This window comes from Lutra lutra, chromosome 9 (assembly GCF_902655055.1).
Source record: "Lutra lutra chromosome 9, mLutLut1.2, whole genome shotgun sequence".
Lineage (NCBI taxonomy): Eukaryota > Metazoa > Chordata > Mammalia > Carnivora > Mustelidae > Lutra > Lutra lutra.
The window spans coordinates 125,516,321-125,539,561 of NC_062286.1; the positions used below are offsets into that span (position 1 = coordinate 125,516,321).

The 23,241-nt window shown below is 54.3% G+C and overlaps 1 protein-coding gene across 2 annotated transcripts in view; it reads left to right on the plus strand.

The window, feature by feature from the left end:
• Positions 1-23,241, plus strand: part of PLCG1 (phospholipase C gamma 1) — a 37,281-nt gene that overhangs the window by 2,849 nt on the left and 11,191 nt on the right. For both annotated transcript variants that reach the window (XM_047747022.1, XM_047747021.1), the window contains exons 3-10: positions 19,184-19,336; positions 19,451-19,544; positions 19,746-19,793; positions 22,022-22,106; positions 22,198-22,281; positions 22,507-22,541; positions 22,765-22,837; positions 22,930-23,031. In XM_047747022.1, coding sequence (XP_047602978.1) covers positions 19,184-19,336; positions 19,451-19,544; positions 19,746-19,793; positions 22,022-22,106; positions 22,198-22,281; positions 22,507-22,541; positions 22,765-22,837; positions 22,930-23,031 — 674 coding nt within the window. The remainder of the gene's footprint in view (positions 1-19,183; positions 19,337-19,450; positions 19,545-19,745; positions 19,794-22,021; positions 22,107-22,197; positions 22,282-22,506; positions 22,542-22,764; positions 22,838-22,929; positions 23,032-23,241) is intronic.

The following is a 23,241-nucleotide window of genomic DNA, read 5'->3' on the forward strand; positions in this document are numbered from 1 at the left end:
AGAGAGAGAGAATGTGTGTGTGGCTCTCGGAGAGCCTGAGGGTATAGGAAGGGAGGAGGATGGGAACCAAGTTCACATTTCACTTAGGTCACTACCCAGAAAAAGGGAGGAAATGGTTTTGTTTTGCTTCAACCCATCTCCTCACCCACCCACCTATCATATATGGAACAGCACATGACAGAGTAAAATTTATGGAGTAAATCTATGGAGATTTGCACATCTGACTCCTGGGTGTGGCTATCTTATTTGTAAGTTGGGGCCTGAACAGAAGGGAGGGGTGTGGAGAGGGAAGAGTCTAGTCCATGGTGTGTCACATCTTCAGGAGTTGGTGACAGGAATGCAGAGGTCTCAGCCCCCAGCGGTAGGTCAGCTAGAGAAGTACAGATTCAGGGATCTCATCAGCTGGGAGTATAGGCAAAGAATGTCAGAGTCTTGGCCCTTTGATTTCGGAGGCCCAGATTGAAGGAGTCTGAGTAATGATGCTTGGGTAGAGTTCACACCTTGTAAATGGAGCCTCCCGCTGAAGCTGCCCGACTTCTGCCTGTTTTTGGTCTACCTTGCTGATGATTGCTGGTCCCTGCAGCCCCCTCTGCAGGCTCTGAGGAAGATGGGCAGCCAGCTGTGTCCCCTGCCATCTGGCCTTTTCCTGCTGACTCTGCCAGGGTTCCATGTAGTGCTCGTAGCCTGGCCAAGGAGAGCAGCACTTCTGCTACCCCCAAGGTGTCTGGACCTGAAGGAGGGATACTGTGGTTCAATGAAAATGCATAGCACCCATGCAACAGACCTCATTCGGACCTAACTCCGTGCCTTCTCACTTTGCCGCTTGTGAAATGGGGCTGCCACGTGCTCATTTCTAGGGTGGTAGTTCGGCTCAAAAGAGGGGTGGGAAAGTGCTTTGGTACTAGTTGTCATGGCGATGCGACAGGAACCAGGTTGATGTTTGGCTTTTTTTGTAGCAGATACTGACATAAATGAATACGAAGCCATTACAGACTTCCTGCTGAGTGCTACAAAGACTTTTCATCATATTTTCTTGGGGGTGGGGCTGTGCCTGGGGTCCCACCCCATTTTACAGATGAGGAAATGGAAAATACGGGGAGTGAGTTGTTCCATGGGGTGATAGTGCTACTATGAGACAGTCTCACCTGGACCCAGCTCTCCAGGCACTGACTGCCTGGCCATCCCGAAAGGACTCTCAGCCCCAGGGCTGTGCTGCCAGTGGGCCTGCCCCAGGCCCCATACCCACTGGTCTCTGCTGCTCCTCTAAGGAGAAATTTTTGTGTGTAGCCCTGCATTACAGATCCTCAGCCCCTCTAGGTTCTGGCTCCACATTTGTCTTTCTGATACCTTTCTGGGGTTCAGTCAAGGGTCATCGTGGGCATCGTGGCCTGGGTGGAGGCTCCACGGAGGGCTCTGAATGACAGCCATGCTCATCTGTGGGGACTTTTGGAGCCTAACGCTTTCCACTTGGATTCTTCCCCACTCTTCTAGATGCCAGGCCTTCTTAGGCGGTGAATGAAAACAGGTCCTTGCCCTCAGGGAAACAGTGATAATTCCTGGTTGTACCTTTGATGGGGTGGGGAAGGAGTGGTGCCAGAAGAGAGCAAACCGCTCAGACAAGGCAGTCAGGCTCATAGAGGAGGTATTGGGACCAGTTGTCTGGGGCTTGACCTCTGTGGGTGTCCGGCTGGTGAGGAGACAGTCCATGAGGCTTGCTCTGCCGACTGGGCCCGAGATGTCTGGGGTAGACAGGCCGGGTGTCATGGGGGTTTTCTTCGTACTGGTTGATTACTCCCAGTGGGAGAGGAGCAAGAACACGTGTCCGGATCTCCAGAGCTAGCCGTCCCTGCCTATGTGTTTCCTGTCTGACTATAGTTTTTCCAGGGGAAGTCAGACCTCTTAGTGTTTCCTCAACACCCGACACTTGCCCTGATGTGTAGGTTTCCAAACCAGCTCTGCCAGGCGCCCCTGTCCAGCTGGGGCTCTATTTCCTGTGAACCTAGGAAAGGAGCCTGTTTCACAGATGACTGACGAAGCTGAGCACTCCCAACATTGCCCTCCCTCCCTACATACCTACAGCTGAGGAGAGTCCTAGGAGAAGGAGGGGGGTACCGTTGGAGGAGGGCTGTGTTCTTGTGCACCTTGTGGACTGCTTTGTTCAGGGAAGCATGTCTCCTTGTTTGGGGCGGGGGGTGTCTTTGAGAACAGTGTAGTAACAGGTGACAAAGATTCTAGGCAGAGCCGGGGATAAGGAATGGCCGTGAGCAGCGGTTGATAATTGACCACAGTAACTGGAGATTTGTGGCTTTAGACTTAGTCCGATTTGGGTTCAAGACACTGTGTGTGTGTGTGTGTGTGTGTGTGTGTGTGTGTGTGTGTGTGTGTGTATACATGTGTCTGTGTGTACACACACATAGATGCATAGTCTTGAGTCAGTGGCCAGAGATCTTGGCCACTAACCTTGTTTTGTGTAGCCTTGTGGAATGAGGGGCATTTATTCAATAAATACTGTTTGAACACTTCCTGTTTGCCCAGTGCTAGGCACTAAGGGTGACTAAGACATGGACTGTGCCACTGAGGAACTCCCACATTCTTGGAAGAGACAGAATTGGGAGCGTGTGATTATAACCATGTGTGCTGTGTACCATAATCGAGGTCTATCCCAAGGTCTCTGTGAGTGCAGACTAGCAAGCTCTGCTTAGTGAGCTGGGCTTGATGGGAGAGAGCCAGGGTAGGCTTTTGGGCAGGGGCAGGGGGGTGACCTGTGAGCAGTGCTTCACTGACTGAAGAAGTTACCTGTGCCCAGGTTGAGCACGGGAGATCCCTGTGCAGGGCTCAGGTGTGTATTTAGTGTGGTAGAGATAAGGCTGGGGCTGGTTGGGAGCAGTTTAGGGAGGGCCTCAGGGTGCCATGCTCTTGGGTTTTGCTCCGTGGCTGAAGCAGGGCTGTCTTGCATTTTATCTCAGAGAGGTTGAGGGAAACCAGTAAAGCTACTGCAGTTTGCAGGAGAGAGCTGATGAGCAGGGGCAAGACTTCCTCTAGAGGCCGGCGGGACACAGCCACTGTGGAGAGTCGGGGCTGGGTCTGGAGGGGTGAGCCGGTGGAGCACAGTAGGTTAGCATTTGGGTTGGGAACTCAGACTGCCTCAGTGGTGCCACTTACTTGCTCTGTGACCTTGAGTGTGTGCCTTTCTCTCTGGGCTCTTTGTTTACAGAAGGGGGATAGAGTAACAAACTGCATTTGTCTCACAAGGGTTTTGTGAAGGTTTGAAGATCTTCATAGAGTGGTTCACAGGGAGTGTGGTGAGGCAGGGTCTCTGATGAGGAGGAGGAGGATTAAGTACCTCGGGAGGACCCAGTAGCAGAAGGGAGCCCAGGGACCTGTCATATTGAGGGGCTGGAGCCTGGCCACCAAGCCCTTTGACTGGGAGATGAGGAGGCCCACCCATTCTCTTGCTCCAGGCTCTCAGCAGCCCCGCTGTTGTCGGTGCTCTTTCCTGCCACCGACTTTTACAAGGTGACAGAGCAGCTGGCTGAAAGCAGCTGCTGTGGTATCATACTGGCCTATTTCTGTGAGTCTTGCCCCAGTGAATGCTGCCTGAGCACATTGATTGGAGACCCCTCTCTTCTAAGAAGTGCTTTAATGCTACCCCCTCAGTATGATAGGGCCTGTTTCTGCATCTTCTGTCACCATTCCTATCAGTCTTCATTAACTCATGGCATCTCTTCCCATTCTATACCCTTTCCTCTGATACGGCTTCAAAGAGGTCAGAGATGGATAAGTGAGAGGGGGGAAGTGAGGACTAATATTACAAAGGCCTGATACTAGGGGATAGGAGACTTTTCCCCCCTCTCTATTCCCGTAGAGCTGGAGAAGTCGGGGGGCTTTGAGGAGAGTTGTGGGGGAAATGGAGGTGGGGGTAGGAGGAGGGGACTGTGCTGGTGCTCCGTGCAGAGTGCTTTGTTCAGAGAGGCACGGGGCTGTGCTCCCCTGAGGGAGCTCTCTGAGAGCAACATGGTAACAGATGACCAGACTAGGCAGAGCCAAGGTAACGATGAATGGCTTCGAGCGGCCGTTGATAATTGGGCTCCATATGACTGAAAATTTGTGGTGAGAATCAGATTTGGGTTTGAGTCTCAGCTCTTCCCATGACTTTGGACAAGTAACCTTAACTTACCTGAAACTGATTTTCAGCTATAAGAGGAATTTCTTCCTTACAGAGCTGTATATTAAAATGGTCAACTGAGGTTGTGTATGAGAGTAAGAGATTTTATGTGAACGTGCTCTGCACAGCATTTGGCACTTGTGGGCACTTAATAAGTATTCGTTTCCTTTGCTTTCACCTTAGCTAACTACAGAGCTCTAGCTCTTTCCCCCACCAAGTGTGGCCACTGGTGGCTGCTCTGACAGCCTGGGCTAGAAGTCTGTTTCCTGCTTCGCTTCTTTGTTCCCTCCCTGAGTCTGTACACAGAGGACTGGGGCGTGAGGAGAATCGGTATTTGTCCTAGTGCAGTAGAGTTCGTGGAGCATATTCTCATCCGTGGTATTGTTTGAGAACCGCCACAGCTCCGTGAACTGAGGGAAGGTGAGAATGGTTAGCCCTCTCTTAGAGATGAGAAACCAAGGCCCCAAGGGTAAGGTCACACAGCAAGTTCATGGCAATGCCAGGATCAGAGCCTAGGATCTCTGATTCCCACTACAACATTCAGTTATTTTTCTACACTTGAGAAAATGACAAGAAGATAGATTGTTCTGTAGGACCAGTGTGATTTGTTTTTGTTTTTGTTTTTATATGGACAGAGTGATCTGATCTCCACTCTGCCCTCTGGCCAGATGTGCTCTTTGACCAGCCCAGGCTTCTGTCTGTGGACAAATTGGACCTAGTCCCTCCATCTAGATTATCTGCTGCCTTCATCTTCCTGTGGCAACCCCATCAAGATGCTTTCCCACACTTTTGCTGGGGATGAAGATAGCAGGTGATCTGAGATAGGGGGACCGAAGAGCCCTGCTCTGACCTGTTGTGACGGGCTTATGATGACAACAGCACCTGAGCCTCTGCAGGGAGGTGGGAACCTGGCTCTGTGCTCTAGGTGCTCCATGAAGGGCCTCTCCAGGACCCCTGATGACAAGCTCAGGTGCATGCATTCATCCAGAGTGTTCCTGCATTTGTCCGTGTGTACTGTGGGCAGGCTGCTGTGTGTTATGTCTGCTAAGCTGGATGTGAGAACTGCAAGCTCTGGCTTGTTCCATGGTAGTCGGTTTCTGCCCTGGTGTGCTTTATCACTATAGCTACTTTTTTTCTCCTTAAAACAACAAGGAAAAGCCCCCAAGCCCCAACCTTCTTGGACCTTTTGTGGCACACTGAACAAGCAGGACCCCACTGTGCTACCCTGGCTTTGGACTCCGGCATTTGCTGACGTGCCAAGCACCATGGAATCTGGTAAAAATGTAAAGGTTAAGATAGGTATAGCCAGAAAGGACACCAGCAACCAGACAGAAAAAATAATTACAGGGCCTGGAGTGTGCTGTGGAGGAAACAAACCGGAGGCTGTTCTGGCAGTCGGGAGAGGTGAGGGTGCTCTGACAATGAACGATCCAGATCTCTCCGTTGCAGACAACTGAGGCTCATTTTTCACTTCTGCTACACGTGTGCAGCATGACAAGCCACTCCACTTGTTTCTGGAGAATGGCCTCAGTGGCTCTGGGTCAGCCTCCTGGTGCAGGGCCCAAACGCTGGGCAAACTAGGCTGGAGAGGGCTTTGGATGACAGAGGTTGGGGGGCGGGATTCGTTTCCGCAGCTTGGTGTGGGCAGTGGTGTGGCTGGCTCTGCTGTGGTGGCACATGGACTGCTGCCCGCGTAGCTGGGCTCTGCAACAGGTACCCTTGTGTTCACACTTGAAGTATCCTGTCTGTGCCCCTGCTTCATTGTCCTCTCCTGCTGTGTCCCTTCTTGAGCTGCCCCTGAGCCTCGTCTGTTGCTGCAGTGGCTTTCCTGCTGTCACCCCCAAGGTAAAGCCTCATTGCCTCCTCATGGCTGCTCCCAGAGCTCTTTGGCTGGATATGCTGGTGCCTCCACAGGGAGCCCTTGGGGAGAGAAGGAGGAGCAGTAGAGAAGTGTGGGAGAGGGGTCTTCTGTGCTTCTGTGAATACTTGGTTTGGGGGAAGAGGCACTGGGGACAAAGAGTTTGCTGCTTTCAGGGAGTCTGTGGTCCCAGGAGATGGGGCTTGAGAGGCTCTGCTTGCTGTCCTCACTCAGCTCTTAACATTCTCCCTCCTCTCCTTGTAACACTGGTTCCTTTTGAGGTGGCGCTTGGCTAGCCTTGGAGAGGCTACGGTGGCTGTGTGCCCAGGCACAAGTACTAGCTCTCTCTCCCCCACTCATCACCTCCTAGGAACCGGGCCCATCCTGGGGGAAGCAGGGAGGGCTCCTTTTTATAGCCACATGTAGGCTTTGTGTATAGGCTCTGCTGCTTCCTTCCGGGCCCTTGCCGGTGTTGGCGGGTGGCCCTGGCTTCAGCAGGACTCAGGATGCAGAATAAATGGGCGGGACTTTCTCCTGCAGAAGACTGGCATCTCCTTTTCTGTGCCCATGCCTGGCACAGGGGGGGCTGGGTTAGCAAGCAAGAAAAGAAGGTGGCTTGATCTTCGATCCCGGGAAGCTTGCAATCTAGAACATGCAGAAGAGCATGAAAGCCCAGAGCCAGCAGGAGACAGTTGTGCCTGAAGTACTGTAGGCTGAACCCAAGGGTCCAGACACAACTCTGTTGCAGCCCATCCTGCCCTTGTGGAGTTTCTCCCCCTGCTGGCTGGCAAGCCAGCATTGGTTAGAGAATCTTTACAAAGGCTGTGAGGTGCCTGGGAGCAAGGCGTGGGCACAGTCAGGAGTGGGTGGTCTGACGGAAGCTCCAAGCCCTGGCAGTGAACACTGACTAGACTGGTGAGGGGCTGGGCCACAGCAAGTCTGACCACTTGTTTGTGTGAGATCTAATTCTAACTCAGTAAGGGTGGGCCGTTCACTTTGGGGTTGGCTTCCTGTTTTCTTGGACACCTGGGGATATGGCTGAGCTGAAATGTCCTGAGGGAAGTAGTCGTTTAAGGGGTGCCCCCAGGTCACAGTGTCCTTGGCTTGGCCTTATCCGTGGGGGGAGTAGGGCACTGACCACACTGGACCTCTGGCTGTGAAGCTGTGGGTGTGTGGTGGGTGAATTCTAACCCTGCGGGACTGAATGACATCAGTTTCAGGCCCCAAGAGTACGGGCTGAGTTCATAGAGTGACTAACCCTGGGAAGGAGAGGAGTGGGCCACAGGTCCCAAAGGCCTTCAGCCTACTTGGGTGCAGAAGGTCAGCTGGGAGGTTGGGCAGTGACGGGTGCAGGGGCTCTGCAGACCCCTCTCCCCACCACTCCATTCCACCTGATGGCCCTCCCCTGTCGGGAGGTAGCTCTCCTCTTCTACCCTAGTCACTCTCCCTGAAGTAGGAATTGAGTATAATGTGCCTGTGGCCTTTCTTGGGAACTCTTAGTATATCCACCGAGGAGGTTAAAAAGGGTAGCATATGTCACTTTGTCAAGGATTTTACCCAGGGCCTCTTGAGGCTAGCAGTGAAATACAAAGAACATCCCTTCTAGTGACCATGAATGCTTGGTGCCTGGACCATTTCCACAAGGATGTCCTGGTCCCTGGCCTGAGAATTGGCCCACACTGGAAGGCTGGAGTGGGAGGCAGCAAGAAGCTTTTTAGGGGAGGTGAGGCCAGAAGTTGTCTTAGTATAGAACTAGGAAATGGGGCATCTGGGTGGCTCAGTGGGTTAAAGCCTCTGCGTTCGGCCCAGGTCATAATCCCAGGGTCCTGGGATCGAGCCCCGCATCAGGCTCTCTGCTCAGCAGGGAGCCTGCTTCCCCCCCCCCCCACCTCTGCCTGCCTCTCTGCCTACTTGTGATCTCTCTCTCTCTCTCTCTCTCTGTCAAATAAATAAATAAATAAAATCTAAAAAAAAAAAAAAAAGAGTATAGAACTAGGAAATGAAAATCAGGAGTGGGAAGTCCCAAGGTTGGCATTCCTGTTGACAGGGGAGGCACCCTCTAAGAATCCTAGATGGGCTTCCTGGGGAGTCAGTGAGTTCCCCATGATCTTGGAGTGGGGTCAGGGGCTAGATCTTGCATCAGGGCCTTGCCTCCCCAGGAAGCAAAAGGAGGACAAGGAAAGTGTCTTGGCATGGGTTGGTGTGACCCAGAGGGAGTATGGCCAGATGCTGAGGAGTGGCTGAGCTCTGCAGTTCTAGAACGTGAGAGGCCTAGTGTGGTGCACAGAAGAGGATGTGTGGGCCAACAGACCTTGCCTTCATGACTTCTTCATTGCTTAGCATGTCTCCAACCTCCTGGTCAGGGTTGACTCTGCTGGTGGTTTAAGGGCTGACCCTACACCTTCTTCCCACTCCATGCCTCCAAGAATGAGTAGGATGTGTGGTGGTGGTAACGTGGAAACCAAAGAGGTGGGGAGCCAGGTCAGGCATGGGGCTCCATAAGGAGCTCTGTATAGGAGGCCTCTGCTGTCTCTCTCCACCTGTCTTCCCACTTCAGCCCATCCCTTAGATCTCTAGCCAGAGGTTCCTACTGTTTGCTTGGAGGGGGGCAGATTTTCCTGTCTTCTAATGCATTCCATTTCCTGCTAGTCCTGGGGCCTTAAAACTGACAGGTATGGTCCATGGCCTCAAGGAGCTCGTATTCCATTGAGAAGATTGTCAGTCAGATAGCCTTAAAATGCTCATAGGGTTCCCACTCATTTAAGTGCTCAGTAAATATGGTTGTGACAAATAAAGCCAGTATTAGGGCTTGTCCAAGGATTAGATTAGGGATGGTGAGAGAAAGGTGTTAAGGATGGTTTTAAAGTTTCTAGTTTTTGTACCTGTTGGGAGGTGATGCTGTTAGCTGACCCAAGAGGTGTGGCAAGAGACCTGGGTTTTGGTGAAAGACATGTTGAAGGGAAGAGTGTGTTTGAGGTAATGTGTTTGGTTTGAGGGGTTGACTTTGAGGTGTTTTTGAGGCAAGCAGGTGGAGGTGGCAAGTAGGCAATTGCACCGAAGGACCTGAAGCTTAGAGGTGGGGACTGCATTGTCTGTAAGAGGAGGCCATGGAATCTGTGGGCATTGATGACTGACTGAGAGGAGGTAGAGCATTAGGGGAAGAGAGGACCTTGGCCTTGGCCTTGACAAAGGCCAATGTGTAATGTGGCTAGGCCTGAAGCCCAAGAAGGAGGAAACCAGAAGTCATGAGGGAGAAGCCAAGGGCAGAGCTTCAAGCGGGAGGGAGGGCATGGTGAACCATGTTTATTGCTCTGAAGGTTGGGAAAGAGGAGGATGGAAAAGTGACTTATACTCCGTGTTCTTGTTCTCCAGGGAGCCTGAATATACTGGGGAGGTGGGTGGCGGAGGGGCAGACACAAGACATCTAGAAAAAACTTGGACAGCATCAGCCTTCAGTGGAGGCAGAGTGCAGAGAACCTGTGCCCTGGGGGCTGACCCATGAACTACCTGGGGAGTTATTTCGGCCTGGGCAACAAAGTTGGGGCAAGTCCTTGTCCATACTGCACTATTGTGGGAAAGGCCCGCTGTGGGCCCAGAGTCCTTACCCCTCTACCATGAAACTGAATGCCTCCCCCACCAGCAATAAAACTGCTCCATTGGTGCCTTGGCTTCCACGATCCCCTGTGCCTGACATGACCCTCCAGACCTGCCTTCTGCAGAGCAATCTGAGAAATCCCAAGGAGCACTGCTCACTTTCTCTGTGCTCCCAGCACCACAGACATCTCCCTGTTGTTCCATCTTTGCACGACCTCATGGTTATCTACTTCCCCATCTGTTTCCTCCACCAGCCCGGGGCTTTTCTGAAGGGCAGGCACTCAAGTGCCTTATTGATCTCTGTTTACCCAGGACTCAACCCAGGGCCCGACACTGAGGAGATAGGTGTCCAATACATGTTTGATTAGATGATGGAATGAATGACCTAGCGGTAAGGGTCAACTGCTCAGCTCTCTCCCAGCTTTGAGTTCTGTGGGTGGGGCCTCTTTCCCTTCCTTCCTTTGCGGCCTGAGCATGCTGATCCCACCTCTGAAATGGGTGGGATTGGTCTAGTGTCCTAGGCAGGAGGACTGCCTGCCTGGGTGGTGGGAAGGCTCTGGGGCCATGCAGAGGGGTCCCAGTTCTGCCACGAACCACTGTGTGATCCTGACAAAACCCTCTGGAGCCTCCATTTTCTTTTTCTTTTTTTTTTTTTTTTAAGATTTTATTTATTTATTTGACAGAGAGAAATCACAAGTAGGCAGAGAGGCAGGCAGAGAGAGAGGAGGAAGCAGGCTCCCTGCTGAGCAGAAAGCCCGACGTGGGGCTCGAACCCAGGACCTGGGATCATGACCTGAGCCGAAGGCAGCGGCTTAACCCACTGAGCCACCCAGGCGCCCCTGGAGCCTCCATTTTCTCATTGCTCCGAAGAGGAGAGTCATCTAGAATCTAGATGATTCATGTGCTGGCAACAATCCTTTACAGCTGTAACCTGAAGCAGTTAGTACACACGGGTTCCAGGTCCTGTGTAGGAGGACCCTGCAGACCTCCGTGCAGCTGTCTGAATGGCCTTTTCCTGTTTATCAAGGTGGGAGAGGGCCAGATGCCCAGTCAGGCCTGGCTGCTCTTCTCGGTCAAGGTGTTTAGGGAGCAGTGACTGATGAAACCCCAGCCAGAAGCAGATGCTGAGCTCTGCCCTGGTACACCCCGGACTCCCAGGATTCAGCCAGGACCCTGAGAAGGGGCTGTGGTCTCTCTCCCCTGCCACTACACTGGCATGGGAAGGAGAAAAGCCCCATTCTCACCTTTTCTGTGTTGCATGGCCCTCTGACCCCAGGTCTCCCAGGCTCCAAGCTTGTCTATAAAATGGAGGTAGATAGCTCCCCACCCCTCTGCTTTTGACTTCCTCTCTGGTGAGATCTGGGAGCTGCTTTTGACGGCTTCTGTTGGAAGATAGGAAGGGGGAGTTCATAGTCTCAGAATAGAGAGGGGAATGGAAGGCGGGGGAGGAGAGATCTCTTACTCCTTCCAGAGGTCTTGCACAGCATGGAAACCGCTGGCCGGTCCAGTGCCCCTCATTCCAGCTGCGTTAGGTTCTTTTCCCACCTATGCCCAGGTTCTGTCCTTTCTTCTCCTTGGGTCACCTCCATCTTTCCCTTCAGAGGTCTGACGACTCTTTAAAAGCTCTATCTTCTAGTTGGTACAGCTACTCTGGGGGCAGAGGCCCTTTGTCTTTGGCTCCCTCTGAAGGGGGCTCTGGGGTGCAGTGCCTACCCTACCCTTGGGGCATCGTGCAGGAACCTGTGTGTAAGGGTGGCAGGGGGAGAGGGCCAGGAATTGGCCACAGAGCGTTTCCCTTGTGGCTTCCTTTCTCCGTGTTGGCATCCTTTGAGGGAGAAGGCTCAGCTCCATTCTTGCTCCCTTGCCCTGGGTGTGTAGTCTTTGGAGGGTGATGAAAGGTGGCTGACTTGAGGGGTGGGGGCAGCCGGGAATGGCCCATTTGTTTATTCCCCGCTGTGTTTGGAGCGGGTTATAATGAGAGAGCATTTAGGGGGAAGTTTGTGGGGGGGTTTTTGTTTTTGTTTTTGTTTTTAGTAAGATTTTATTTTTAAGTAATCCCTATACCCAACATGGGGCTCAAACTCATAACCCCCAAATCAGGAGTCACATGATCTACCAGATGAGCCAAGTGCCCCATTTGGGGGAAGATTTGCACACCTCTCTTGATCCCTGGGCCTCGCTTTCTGAATCTCCTGGTGGCCTTGGCTTAGAGCCAAGCAGGGCAGGGTGCTCAGGGAACCCTGCCTTTTCTATTCCTCAAAGTTCCATTAACTTCCCATGGTTCCCACCAGTTGCAGGAACCTTTGTGCAGGGACTTCCCAGTGTTCCCAGATTACCCCGACCCCCAGAGGCCATGCCCCCACCCCCATGCTGCAGCGGTAACTGGTCCTTCTTTTTTCTGTCCCCTTAGTAAACCTCACCAACTTCTGTATTTGCATATTTGTTGTAGCTCCTCAGCCTTTGTCGACTGCAGCACCTTTTCCAGGAAGCCATCCCTGATACCATCTTTGAGCATCTGTGCTTTGTTAGATAATGAACTCTGGAATCTAACTTGTGTGTTCATTCCTGCTCTTTAGCACTCTGTATACATTTTGAGGCCTAACTAGGACCTGAATTTGGGGAATGGATAGAAGAGTTGAATGTAGCTTCTTCCTTCAGGAGCTAGCTCACAGGCCAGTGACCTAGATCCCTGGAAGCACTAGAATGTGACAACAGTGTGGAGCACTGGCTATGCCACCAACCTGGCACGTGCAGAGGCTTGGAGGGAGGGGCATGGCCTGAGAGCTGATGTCCTGGGGTCCTTGCAGCTCATAGCCTTGATTGGACTTGGCCTTCTGGGGAGGGCTGGGCTTTCCCCACCTTCCCCCAGTGCCTTTGCAGGGCTGGACAGCCAGTCCTGGAGGGGATCTGGGGGTTCACATCCCGTGAGTTTGGGGTAATGAAAACCCCCAGAGGGGAAAGACCTGTGCAGGCCAGGTAACATTCACTTACCTCTTTCAAGCTCTCTAGATTAAAAAACACCTTCATGTTTACCATGAGTTGAAATTTTTTTAAGTTGCAAAATGTAGGTGCATGTATTTCTCTTTGGGTAATTTCTACAGTTTACATCAAGTTAGTTTATGTACTTTGTAAAAGGAAGAATGCTCTTTTTTTTTTTTTTAAAGATTTTATTTATTCATTTGACAGATCACAAGTAGGCAGAGAGGCAGAGGGGGAAGCAGGCTCCCTGCTGAGTAGAGAGCCCAATGTGGGGTTTGATCCCAGGACTCCAAGATCATGACCCGAGCTAAAGGCAAAGGCCCAACCCACTGAGCCACCCAGGTGCCCCAGGAAGAATGCTCTTCTTAAGAAAAATAGTTCAGGGGCGCCTGGGTGGCTCAGTGGGTTAAAGCCTCTGCCTTTGGCTCAGGTCATGATCTCAGGGTCCTGGGATTGAGCCCTGCATCGGGCTCTCTGCTCAGCAGAGAGCATCTCTCTTTGCCTGCCTCTCTGCCTACTTGTGATCTCTCTCTGTGTGTCAAATAAATAAATAAAATCTTCTTTAAAAATTTTTTAAAAAGAAAAGAAAAATAGTTCAGTGAAAGCATGTTTCATGTCCAGAAATTTGTGATATATGCCACTTCTGGTTTTTTGTTGTGCTGGTGGTGGTATTCTTGGCTCTGTGTTCATCATTTGCGGGGAGTTTAATTTTCAGTATGTCCTCCTGTCTCTTTCTGATGAGATCACTTCAGTGTCTCTTGACATCTCACAGTCGCTCAATGAAGAAGGGCCAGGAATGGTGATCCTCTTTTGCAGATAAGGGAGATGAGGCTCAGAGGTGGGGCTGTGCCTCCCACCCGCCTTGCTGGTACTTGGTGCTCCTGATTCCTCTCTGTACATCCCCCTTGTCTGATGGGTAGGTAATTGGCCAGTAGGTTTGCAGGACCTCTGTCTGTGTAGGGCTGTTTGGAAGGTGACCTCACTGGCAGCAGGGGATGCTAGGACACTGGTTCCTGACTGAGAAGCTTGGGTCTAATTTAGAATCTTAGATTTGATGGTGGGCTCCCTTCTCTCCCTTCCATGGCCTGCCATGGTCAAAGTGAAGTCTGCTCTGGGGCAGGATTGGCTAGCTCTCATGAGCTGTACTCATCAAGATCCCCTGGAAAAGGCTTGGTGCCCTGCCCCCGCTCCCCCCCTTTCTCTTCCCTGGGGACTCTGCCTGGTGTCCAGGAATGCTGCCTCTCTGCACCTCCCTGCCGTGGCTGTCCTGATGCACTGGGCAGGGGGATGACTGGTGGGGCACTTGTGGCTCAGCTTGATGTCTGGGAGTGGGTAGGGGACAGGATTCTAAGACCAGAAACAGCCCTACCCTCAGAAGGACCTTGCACAGACAAGTCCTCTAGGGTCATTGTCTTCAGTCCCTTCCCAGACTGTAGGCTGGCTGCCTGCTATTGAGCTTGTCCCCTTCGTGGCACCCTCTCCTCACCCAGGGGAGTAGGCGTTGTCCCTGGCTTGGGGACCTACTTTCCTGCAAAGGCAAGTTCTGATCTGGCCCTGCGAGCAGCAGCACTACTTTTTGCTGCTATCTAGCTGCCGGCCTCCCAAAGTGCTTGGGATGAGTTGTGTGACTCAGATAAGGAAACTGAGGCTCTTAAAGGGAAAGCAGCCACCACTGCTCTTACACCCTGAAGGCAGTTGCTTTCCAGGCCTGACTGACCCAGGCACTGTGCTTTAAGTAAGTGCTGATCTCTAGTCTCATGCTCTCTGGCAAGGCATCTGTCCCTGGGCCAAGACAGGAGACAAGGGAGGGTTTCCTTGCCTGGCCCTGCAGGCTCTGGTTTTGCAGACTCGGTCTTGTGGCATTCTGCCTCAGTGCTTAGGGCCGGCCCCTGCCACCAGGCAACGCGCATGTTTTCTTCTGCATAAAAGTCAAAACAGAAACCAATCCAGGTTTGGGGGTGGTCAAGGCAGGCCAGGCTTGACTCTCGCATGTGAATGTTTTTATGTAGTTGGCTATTCACATGTGAACGGTTAATGGTTGTCCCACCCCTAATGAAAACCTTTGCTTTATCCCTAACCTGCCAGCAAGGCCCATCTGTATGCTTGGAAACAGGATTTGAGAATTGATCTTGGTGACTTCAGTCTGTTGGTCTCCCGTTCTGATATGCATCCTGTGTGAGGTGGTGGGGGGCACATGCCACCAGCTCCTGGTGAGTGTGCAGGTTGGGTGCTGTAGGCTCAGGAAGCCGCCTCTGGCTTAGAGCACAGCTGCAGGCACTGATCTGAGCTCTGGCCTCAGGAGCCCCACGCCTCCATGGTGCCCCATCCCTGCAGGACCCCTTTTTGAGCCAGGGCAATGGCTGCTTGGATTCTTTCCCTTGGGCCAAGGCAGCTGCGGCCTAGCTTTACCTCTCCTAGGTTTGGGCCCGACCCCGGCAAAGCCCTGGCAGCTGGCTGCAGTTCCCTCCCCTGCTGCTGGCTTCTCTGGGCCTCGAGCTGGTGCCCTAGGCACACAGGCCAGGCGTCAGTCTACTTCAGATATCAGTGGGATCACTGGTTCCTGACAAGGACCTTACTGTACTAACGGGGAAACAGAGGCCAAAAGAGTGAGGACCTGCCTAGGGCTGCACAGCTAGGATTTAAGACCTGCATGGTTCTCCTCTGCTAGGCATGGGCAGCCTTTAGGAAGGGGGATGGTCAGGGCAGGCTTTCTGAAGGAGCAAGAGGGGGCAGGGTGCCACCAGAACCCCCAGGCTTCTGCCCAGGGCACCAGGCAGTCTGGCCATCAGAAAGTCCTCAGCTCTCAGAGCTGGCCTGTGATGCCAGTCCCTGACCCAGCATGGGTAGTCCCTCATTACCCCAAAGCCCCTCGAGGAAGACTGGTGGTTTCTGTATCTCCATGAGAGTATGTGGGTGATTAAATGCCCAGGCAGTTTATCTTGCCGCTGTCTGCTACAGCCATGTTTGGTGTGGTGGTACACATGCCATTCCTCAAGCATGGGCCTTGGGGACCTGGTCCTTGGAGGAATGAACATACCATACTTGCTGATGGAACCCCAGGCCCTCTCAGGTTGGAGCGAGCTTGAAGACGGACCTTTGTCATTGGTGAAGGCCTGCACTCTTCTGCTACACAGGAGGCTGGCCTGGCCCCCTGGCTATGGGATCCTGGCCTTTCCCTCAGTTCCCCTGTCTCACTTGTGTGTCTTGAACCTAGCAAGGAACTCCCAGTACCCTGGCTTTTCTTTTCCCCAGTGTTCCTTGAATGTTGTTTTCCCATGGTCTGAGTGGGGGATGAGTGCTGGGTCATGGGTCTCTGGGAACAGGGTGCTAGTCTCCTGCTCTTCTAAGCAGTTCTCCTCTCCTTCCAAAGCTCCCAGGTCCTGGGAGGGTGTCTGTCCCTGCCCTTCCTGTCCCACTGCAGTTCTGACCCAGACAGCTGGGGTGGCTCGGCCTCCCCCTTCCCCCAGCTAGGGCAGAGGCCATGCCTGTCCCAGGGAGTCTCCTCCCCTGATGGCAGTCCCTGGGGGACCAGCCCTGGCTCTCTCAGAAAAAAGGACCCTTCTGTGTTTGCCTGCCGGACAAGGAGGATGGGAAGTGGTGTTGGGAGGTGGCACGGAAATGATTTTCAAGACCGTGGGAGGGCGTCTCACGCTGGCGTCCTGTCCTTCAGCCTGATGCGCTTGGAGGGCATCAGCACCAGGCTGGCCCTTCCTTGTGGCGGCGTGGGGTGCAAGGGACCCAGCGTGGCCAAGCCAGAGCTTGGGAAGCTCGGACGCCTGGCCTGGAGCTGCTCCGTGCCTGTGTGGTTCCTGTGTTGGGCAGGAGCCCAGTCAGCCTCCAGCCTGGTCTCCGTGGGAACGCGCCCAGGAGCACAGGGCAGGCCGGAGGTTCTCCTGGGTCCTGGCGGTGGGGAGTGTGGCGGTGGGGGGTGTGCGCGGGGCTACACGTATCGGCCTCAGGCTTTGAACAGACCCTCCAGCTGCCTGCCGAGCAGTAGCCACGTCACGGGCTGCTTCTCAGGGTGGGCGGGCACGGAGCACTCAGACCCTGGCCTACATGCATGTGTGTTTGTGAGGTGGTGTGCCTGCGCGAGGGGTGTGGGAGGGCATGACAGCAGCTCTGCACCGGAAAAGCCTACAGGTTTCTGTTTTCACGGGCAGGGTTTGTGGTTATTCTGCAGTTTCTGATCTGGGCATTTCCCCTGTTCGGCTCCTCCTTCCATCCTTGGAAACTATCTTCTCAGGCTAGGTTTTTGTGAGTCAGTTCCCCCGACCCTCCCTGTTTCTACCTGAGTGTAACTCATTTTTAAAACGCCACTGCCATTTTGTGGCCCCTCCCCCCACCTGTGTGCCTCCTTTTCTCGTTTGCTCCTTCAGTCCTCCAGCAAGTATTGCATAGGCTCTGCCTGGCCTGGGCGGAGATGACGAGTCTCACGAGTCTCACGTGGTGTCATGAGGAGTCACGGGCATGATTACCGCAGGAGGCCGCTTCTGAGTTGGGTCTTTCGTGGGAGAGAATGGAGCCTGGGGGTCAGACAGTCCACCCTAGGGGCCGGGATGAAATGGGGGGGACAGGAAGCACTGACTGTTCTTGCTCTTGGTCCGGCCTATTTTTTTTAAAAGGTTTTATTTATTTATTTGACACAGAGAGATCACAGGTAGGCAGAGAGGCAGGCAGAGAGAGAGAGGGGGAAAGCAGGCTCCCTGCTGAGCAGAGAGCCCGATGTGGGGCTCGATCCCAGGACCCTGGGATCATGACCTGAGCCAAAAGCAGAGGCTCAAAAAAAAAAAAAAAAAAAAAGCAGAGGCTCAACCCACTGAGCCACCCAGGCACCTCTCCAGCTTAGTTTAGATGGGGCAGAGAAGATGTGAGGGAAGAAGCTGGGAATATAGATCACTGAGCCTCATCAGGAAGGGCCTTGAAAAGGCCACAGAAGGAACATGTTCTCCATAGTGAGCAACCACAAGAGGAATCAGAACGGTATTAGAAGGATTCTGAAAACTTAAGAAGAGTGGCTCATTGGTGAGGAGGGTGGGGGCAGGGCTGCTGGCAGGGAAGGCAGGGCTTTTTCAGTGAGAGGCCCAGGCCTGAGGGTTTGATGAAGGCGCAGGGTGCAGGGAGAACAGGGTCCAGTTAAAACCAGTAATGCTGTGGGTGGAGAGCTGGGGTTGGCTAGAAGCAGTGCCTCTCTTTGAGGTGGGACAGATGGGGCACAGCTGTGGCTTGGAAGGGGTAGGAAGAGAGCCTAGGGATTTGGGCCCTTTGGGACAATGTGGCCTGGGTGGTGCACAGTTTGGACTGGGAGGTCTCTGGGACAGACACTAGCTGGCAACATGCTGGGGCTGCTCCTGGCTCCAGATCTTCCGGGCCAGTCTGGGTTGAGAGCATTAGAAGGGGCTCTGGTGCCAAGGGAGTGCTCAGGGAGAGTCCTCTCTGGTTATTCAGCCCGGCTTCTGTTTGAACAGCTCCTCCTAAATCTGTCTCATTATCTGACTTGGAAAGTCCCCCCCCCCCCCCCAGTCAAGGATCCCACCCAGCACGGGGGGATCGTGTGGACGTGTGGCTGGGGTAGCCCTTCCCTGTGCTGTGCACTGCTGGTGCTCTCTCCTAACCTGGGGTCAGAACCTGTGCCCTTAGCGGACTTTGGTGAGGGAGCAGAGGGAGGGAACCTGCATCAAATGAGCTTCCATGTGCCATATATGGGGCTGGGTACTTTTGGCTTTTAGGACTTTGGATCTTACTAGCACCCTCACTGTTACTGTTACCCGCATTCACACATGAAGGAGTGGAATCAGAGCAGTCACTGTGCTGAGGTCACACAGCTAACGGAAGGTAGAGCTGGGATTCTGCTTCAGGCAGTCTGGTCCCAGAGTCCACACGTGTTTTTTTCTACCACCCTGCCTTCTAGAGAAATTCAGTCAAGCCCTTGACTTTATATTTGGTAAAAGTGAGACTAGAAGTTAAATGAGTCACTCAGTGTCATCTCCCATGTTAGAGACCAAGGCAGGTCGTCTGCCTTGGACAGTCAGGGTGGGAAACATCCCTTTGGATAGCCGCTGCCTTGGGAGACCAGGCCTCTTGCTGAGACTTGCTTGGGGATGTCTTTGGGGTGGTGGGCCATTCAGGGATGTGTCAGTTCTCCGAGCTTGACCCCACATTCTTCCCACGGATCCTGAGACACACTTGGGTCTGCCTCACCCTACCCTGGGACTTTACAATTTGGTTTGTGTACTTTGTGTCAGGAAATGGTCCTCACAGAAGAGCCTTCAGCCCTCCCCAGTTCTCTCTCTAGACTCCAGCTTTTCTCCAGGTCAGAGTGACCTGCCTACATTCTCAGCAAGGAAAGGTACAGAGGCTGGGGTTCCCTGCTCCCCCAGACAGCTCCGCTTCTAGCAGAGGTCTGTCCTCAGACTTAGACTCACTCTCTTCTGTCACCCAGTAGGCCTGTGAGTACTCTTGGCTCTGCCCCTTGATGAGGTGTCTCTCTCTGTGGTCCCTCCCTAAGGGGGAGTGAGGAAACCAGGCTGCCTTCATTTCAACACTGACTCAGAGACCCCAGCCTGACCTTGGTCTCTTTACCTTCCTAGTTGACATTCGGGAAATCAAGGAGATCCGCCCAGGGAAGACGTCACGGGATTTTGATCGCTACCAAGAGGACCCTGCTTTCCGACCAGACCAGTCACACTGCTTTGTCATCCTGTACGGGATGGAGTTCCGCCTGAAGACCCTGAGCCTGCAAGGTAGGCATCACGGGGCTGCAGGGGGCTGGGGCTAGCTCTGGGCAGATAGGCACTGGCTCCAGGCTCAGCACGGAGTGCGTGTCTCCAGCTCACCTCCCTGCCCCTTGATCACAGCTACATCTGAGGATGAAGTGAACATGTGGATCAAGGGTTTAACGTGGCTGATGGAGGACACACTGCAGGCGGCCACGCCTCTGCAGATCGAGAGGTAAGGACCCTGCACCCCCACCCCCAGCATAGCTCCCCATGAGCTAGCCAGGGGAAGGAGCAGCTTGTGAGGTAAGAGAAAAGTTTCTAGGGAGCAGCGGCAAGGACACAGGCCTTTGTGTGCACAGACACCGCCTGCTGACCTCCCTGGACCTCGTCTGGCTGGAGAAGTGGCTCTCACTTTAGGCTTCTCTCCCTCCAGGTGGCTGCGGAAGCAGTTCTACTCAGTGGATCGGAACCGTGAGGATCGGTAGGTACCAGGGTGGAGCTCTAGCCCAGCGGGTGGGTTGTGGCAGCCAGAACAGTAGCCACGCCCTGAGCAGCTGTCCGGAGAACCTGAGGACTCAGGGGTCTATGTCTAGGAGGGCTGAGGGGCAGGCAAGCAGTTCTGGCACGGGTAACTTCTGCAGAAAGTCCTCTGAGGGCCTTGGTGCAGACTGGTTCCGGGTGTCCTGCAGAGCAGGCGATGGTGGCCTTAAGTGTGTGAGGGAATGCCTTGAAGCTCACAGCTTTGAGGCCACTGTATGACAGCCGGGGGGCCGGGGAGAGATGGGGGACAAAGATCAGTTCATGGCGAGGCCTTCTGACTGTTGCCATGAAAGAGCTAGAAAACCATGGAGGGTTTTGAAAGGAAGCGTCTCGTGACCTGACTTCAGTTGCACCAGACTGCCAATGCGGCTGGAGAGTCCAGGGCGGGCGGAGCCGGCCAGCTTGGGCAGGGAGCTGCTTCAGCATTCTGGATGCGGGATGAGAGGTCGTGGCTCGGGGTGGAGGGCGGTAGCACATGGTCAGATTTGGACTCTACTTGTTTTGAAGGTAAGAGTCCAGTAAAACTTCCGAACGTTGATTTTAGTGTGCAAGAGAAAGAGAGGAGTCCAAGGTAACAGTTAAGCTTTTTGGCTGGAGAATCTGGAAAGGTGGAGTTGCCATTGACTAAGATGGGGAAGGCCATGGGAAAAGCATATTTAGGGGAGCTTAGGGATACATTTGGGCCATATTCAGTTTTATGATACCCTTAGACGTCCAGGTAGAGATGTTGCATTGGCAGGTGGGTAGAATGAGTTTAAGGGAGAAGTTGGGGCAGATGTTACCGCGGGAGCATGGAGATGTTCCTTCCGTAAGCCATGAGGCTGGAGATCACCTGATAAACGTAGCAAGGAAAGGGAAGAGGGCCATGACCCCAGGCCACTCGGACACTGGGGATCAGGGAGGTGAGGAGGAGCTAGCCAGGGGAAGGAGCAGCTTGTGAGGTAAGAGAAAAACTTGGAGGGTGGAGTTTTGGAAGCTTGGGGAGGAGGAGGTGGTGAGCTGTGCCAGGCCTCGCCAGGTATGGACTTGACAGCACAGAGGTTGTTGGTGACCTTGAGGAGCAGAGAGCGGTGTTCAGGGAAGGAAAGGGAGCACGGATGGTTCCTTCAGGGTGCTGCGCAGGAGAGCAGAGAAGGGAGTGGTGGCTGGAGAGGTCAGCAGGGTCAAGACAGGTGTTTTGGTGGAACGGATAATAGCTTGCTTGTAATGCTGATGGCAGAGAGTTGAGAGAGAGTTTGGTGATGCAGCGTTTCCTAACCTGCAGAGCAAGGACCCTGAGCACCTTGTTTCTGGGCACCTGGGGGTCGGATGAGCTGGCACGGGCAGGAGCAGGCACCTGCTGAAGCATACTTGCCAGTAGCGGCCAGGGCCATGCGGTACGAGACTGAATTCTGGAAGGGAGTGTTGGTGCTGTCTGCCAGGCTCTTGGGCAGGAGGAAGAGGGATGCCAACCCTCCCCTCCCTGACACCAGCCTCCAGGAGAGAAGCTTCCCTTTCCCCCATCTTTTCCATTCTTTTGCCTGACAGTGTCCCCTAGTCCCACATCCTGGGCAGGGCACCCCTCGAGGGCAGGGACACTTCCGTGTCCGATCCCGGGGGAGTTCCCAGTAGCCAGCAGTGATACTGTGTCAAGCAGGACCCCCTCTGGCCACCCCCCCTCCAACCCCCACGCCGGGCTGGGCGCTGAGACACGAACTCCCAGCATTCTAGGGTAGTGGGTCAGGACTCCTCGTGGAGTTGCCCCCAGGGAGTATGTGAGTGAGCTGTGCGGGGCCTGGAGGCTCACAGGGGAAGGCTGCCTCCTGTGTCTGGGTGAGCCAACAGCCCCTAGGATTGCTGGGGGGGCCAGAGGTACAGGCTTGACCACTGAGACCTAAAGATTGGCTCCCCTCCCCCACACCTGACCCACTTCACTGAGCCTGTTCACTCCTTTCTGCCAGAATCATGGCCTTTTTCTTTGCCCACATGAGGAAACTGAGCCCTAGAGAAAGGAGGGGACTTCCTTCGGTCACCCCAAGGGTTCTGATTTAGCCCCCTCAGGACTCCAGGTGCCAGGAGTAGTGTTTATCTGTCTAGCCCTGAGGGACTGAGTCCCAGATGGACTCAGCGGACAAGTCAGAGGTCATGAGAGGTTGGGTGAGGCCACTGGGAATGTCCCTGTTTCCTCAGTATATCAGCCAAGGACCTGAAGAACATGCTGTCCCAGGTCAACTACCGGGTCCCCAACATGCGCTTCCTCCGAGAGCGTCTGACGGTAAGCACATCCTGGGCCATCCGCTGGCAGTCAGGGAGCCTGGCAGCCCCTGGCCGTAGGCCTGACCGGAGTCCCTCCCTGTGCCACGTAGGACCTGGAGCAGCGCAGCAGTGACATCACCTACGGGCAGTTTGCTCAGCTGTACCGCAGCCTCATGTACAGCGCCCAGAAGACGGTGCATGAGCCACCTGCCCTCCGTGGCCCCTGCCCCTGCTCTCCTGCCCCAGCCCTGCTTGCCTCAGCCCTGCTGCCCCGCTGGAGGGCCTTCGGGTGCCATTTCTCCAGCTCTCCTCTTGAGGCCCGCCCACCCCTGTCTGTTGTCCAGCCTTTCTTCCCGAAAGCCCTTTTCCCATGTGGCCTCCCGGGGGCTCTCGCTCTGACCAGCTTCTGTCTCCTGCAGATGGACCTCCCCTTCTTGGAAGCCAGCGCCCTGAGGTTTGGTTTGAAGTGGGGTGGTGGGGTTCTCCCCGGGGCCTCCTTCCTCTCTCCCCTGGCGACTCCTGGTACAGGTGGGAGGCAGTGGGAGGGGGTAAGCCATGCTGGACCCTTTTGGTCATCTGTGATGGCTGGGAGCTGGGCTCTGCCTTCCAGGGGGCCCTCGTTGTCTGGGGGCTGCACCAGCCACCTGGCTGCCAGGTGCTTCCCTTCTCTCCCACAGGGCGGGGGAGCGGCCGGAGCTCTGTCGAGTATCCCTTCCCGAGTTCCAGCAATTCCTCCTCGAGTACCAGGGGGTACGGCTGGGTTGGGCTGGGCCAGGGTTCCTGGCTGCGGGGGGCTGGGCTCGTCGCTGGTAGCCTCTCATGCGCCCCCCCCACCCCACCAGGAGCTGTGGGCTGTTGACCGGCTGCAGGTGCAGGAGTTCATGCTCAGCTTCCTTCGAGACCCCTTGCGGGAAGTTGAAGAGCCATACTTCTTCCTGGATGAGGTGAGCCCTGCCTCTCACACCCCATACATCAGAATGGGGGGCACTGACCAGAACCCCACCTGGGTCCCAGGAGCCAGATTCTCCTTAGGGCTGCCACCTTGTTCCTCCCCGCCGTCCACCTTGTCCACCACCTTGTTCACCTCAGTGACAGACACTGAGCGTCCTCTCCTTCCCACCACAGCCAAGCCAGTGGTCTGGGGTAGTGGCTCA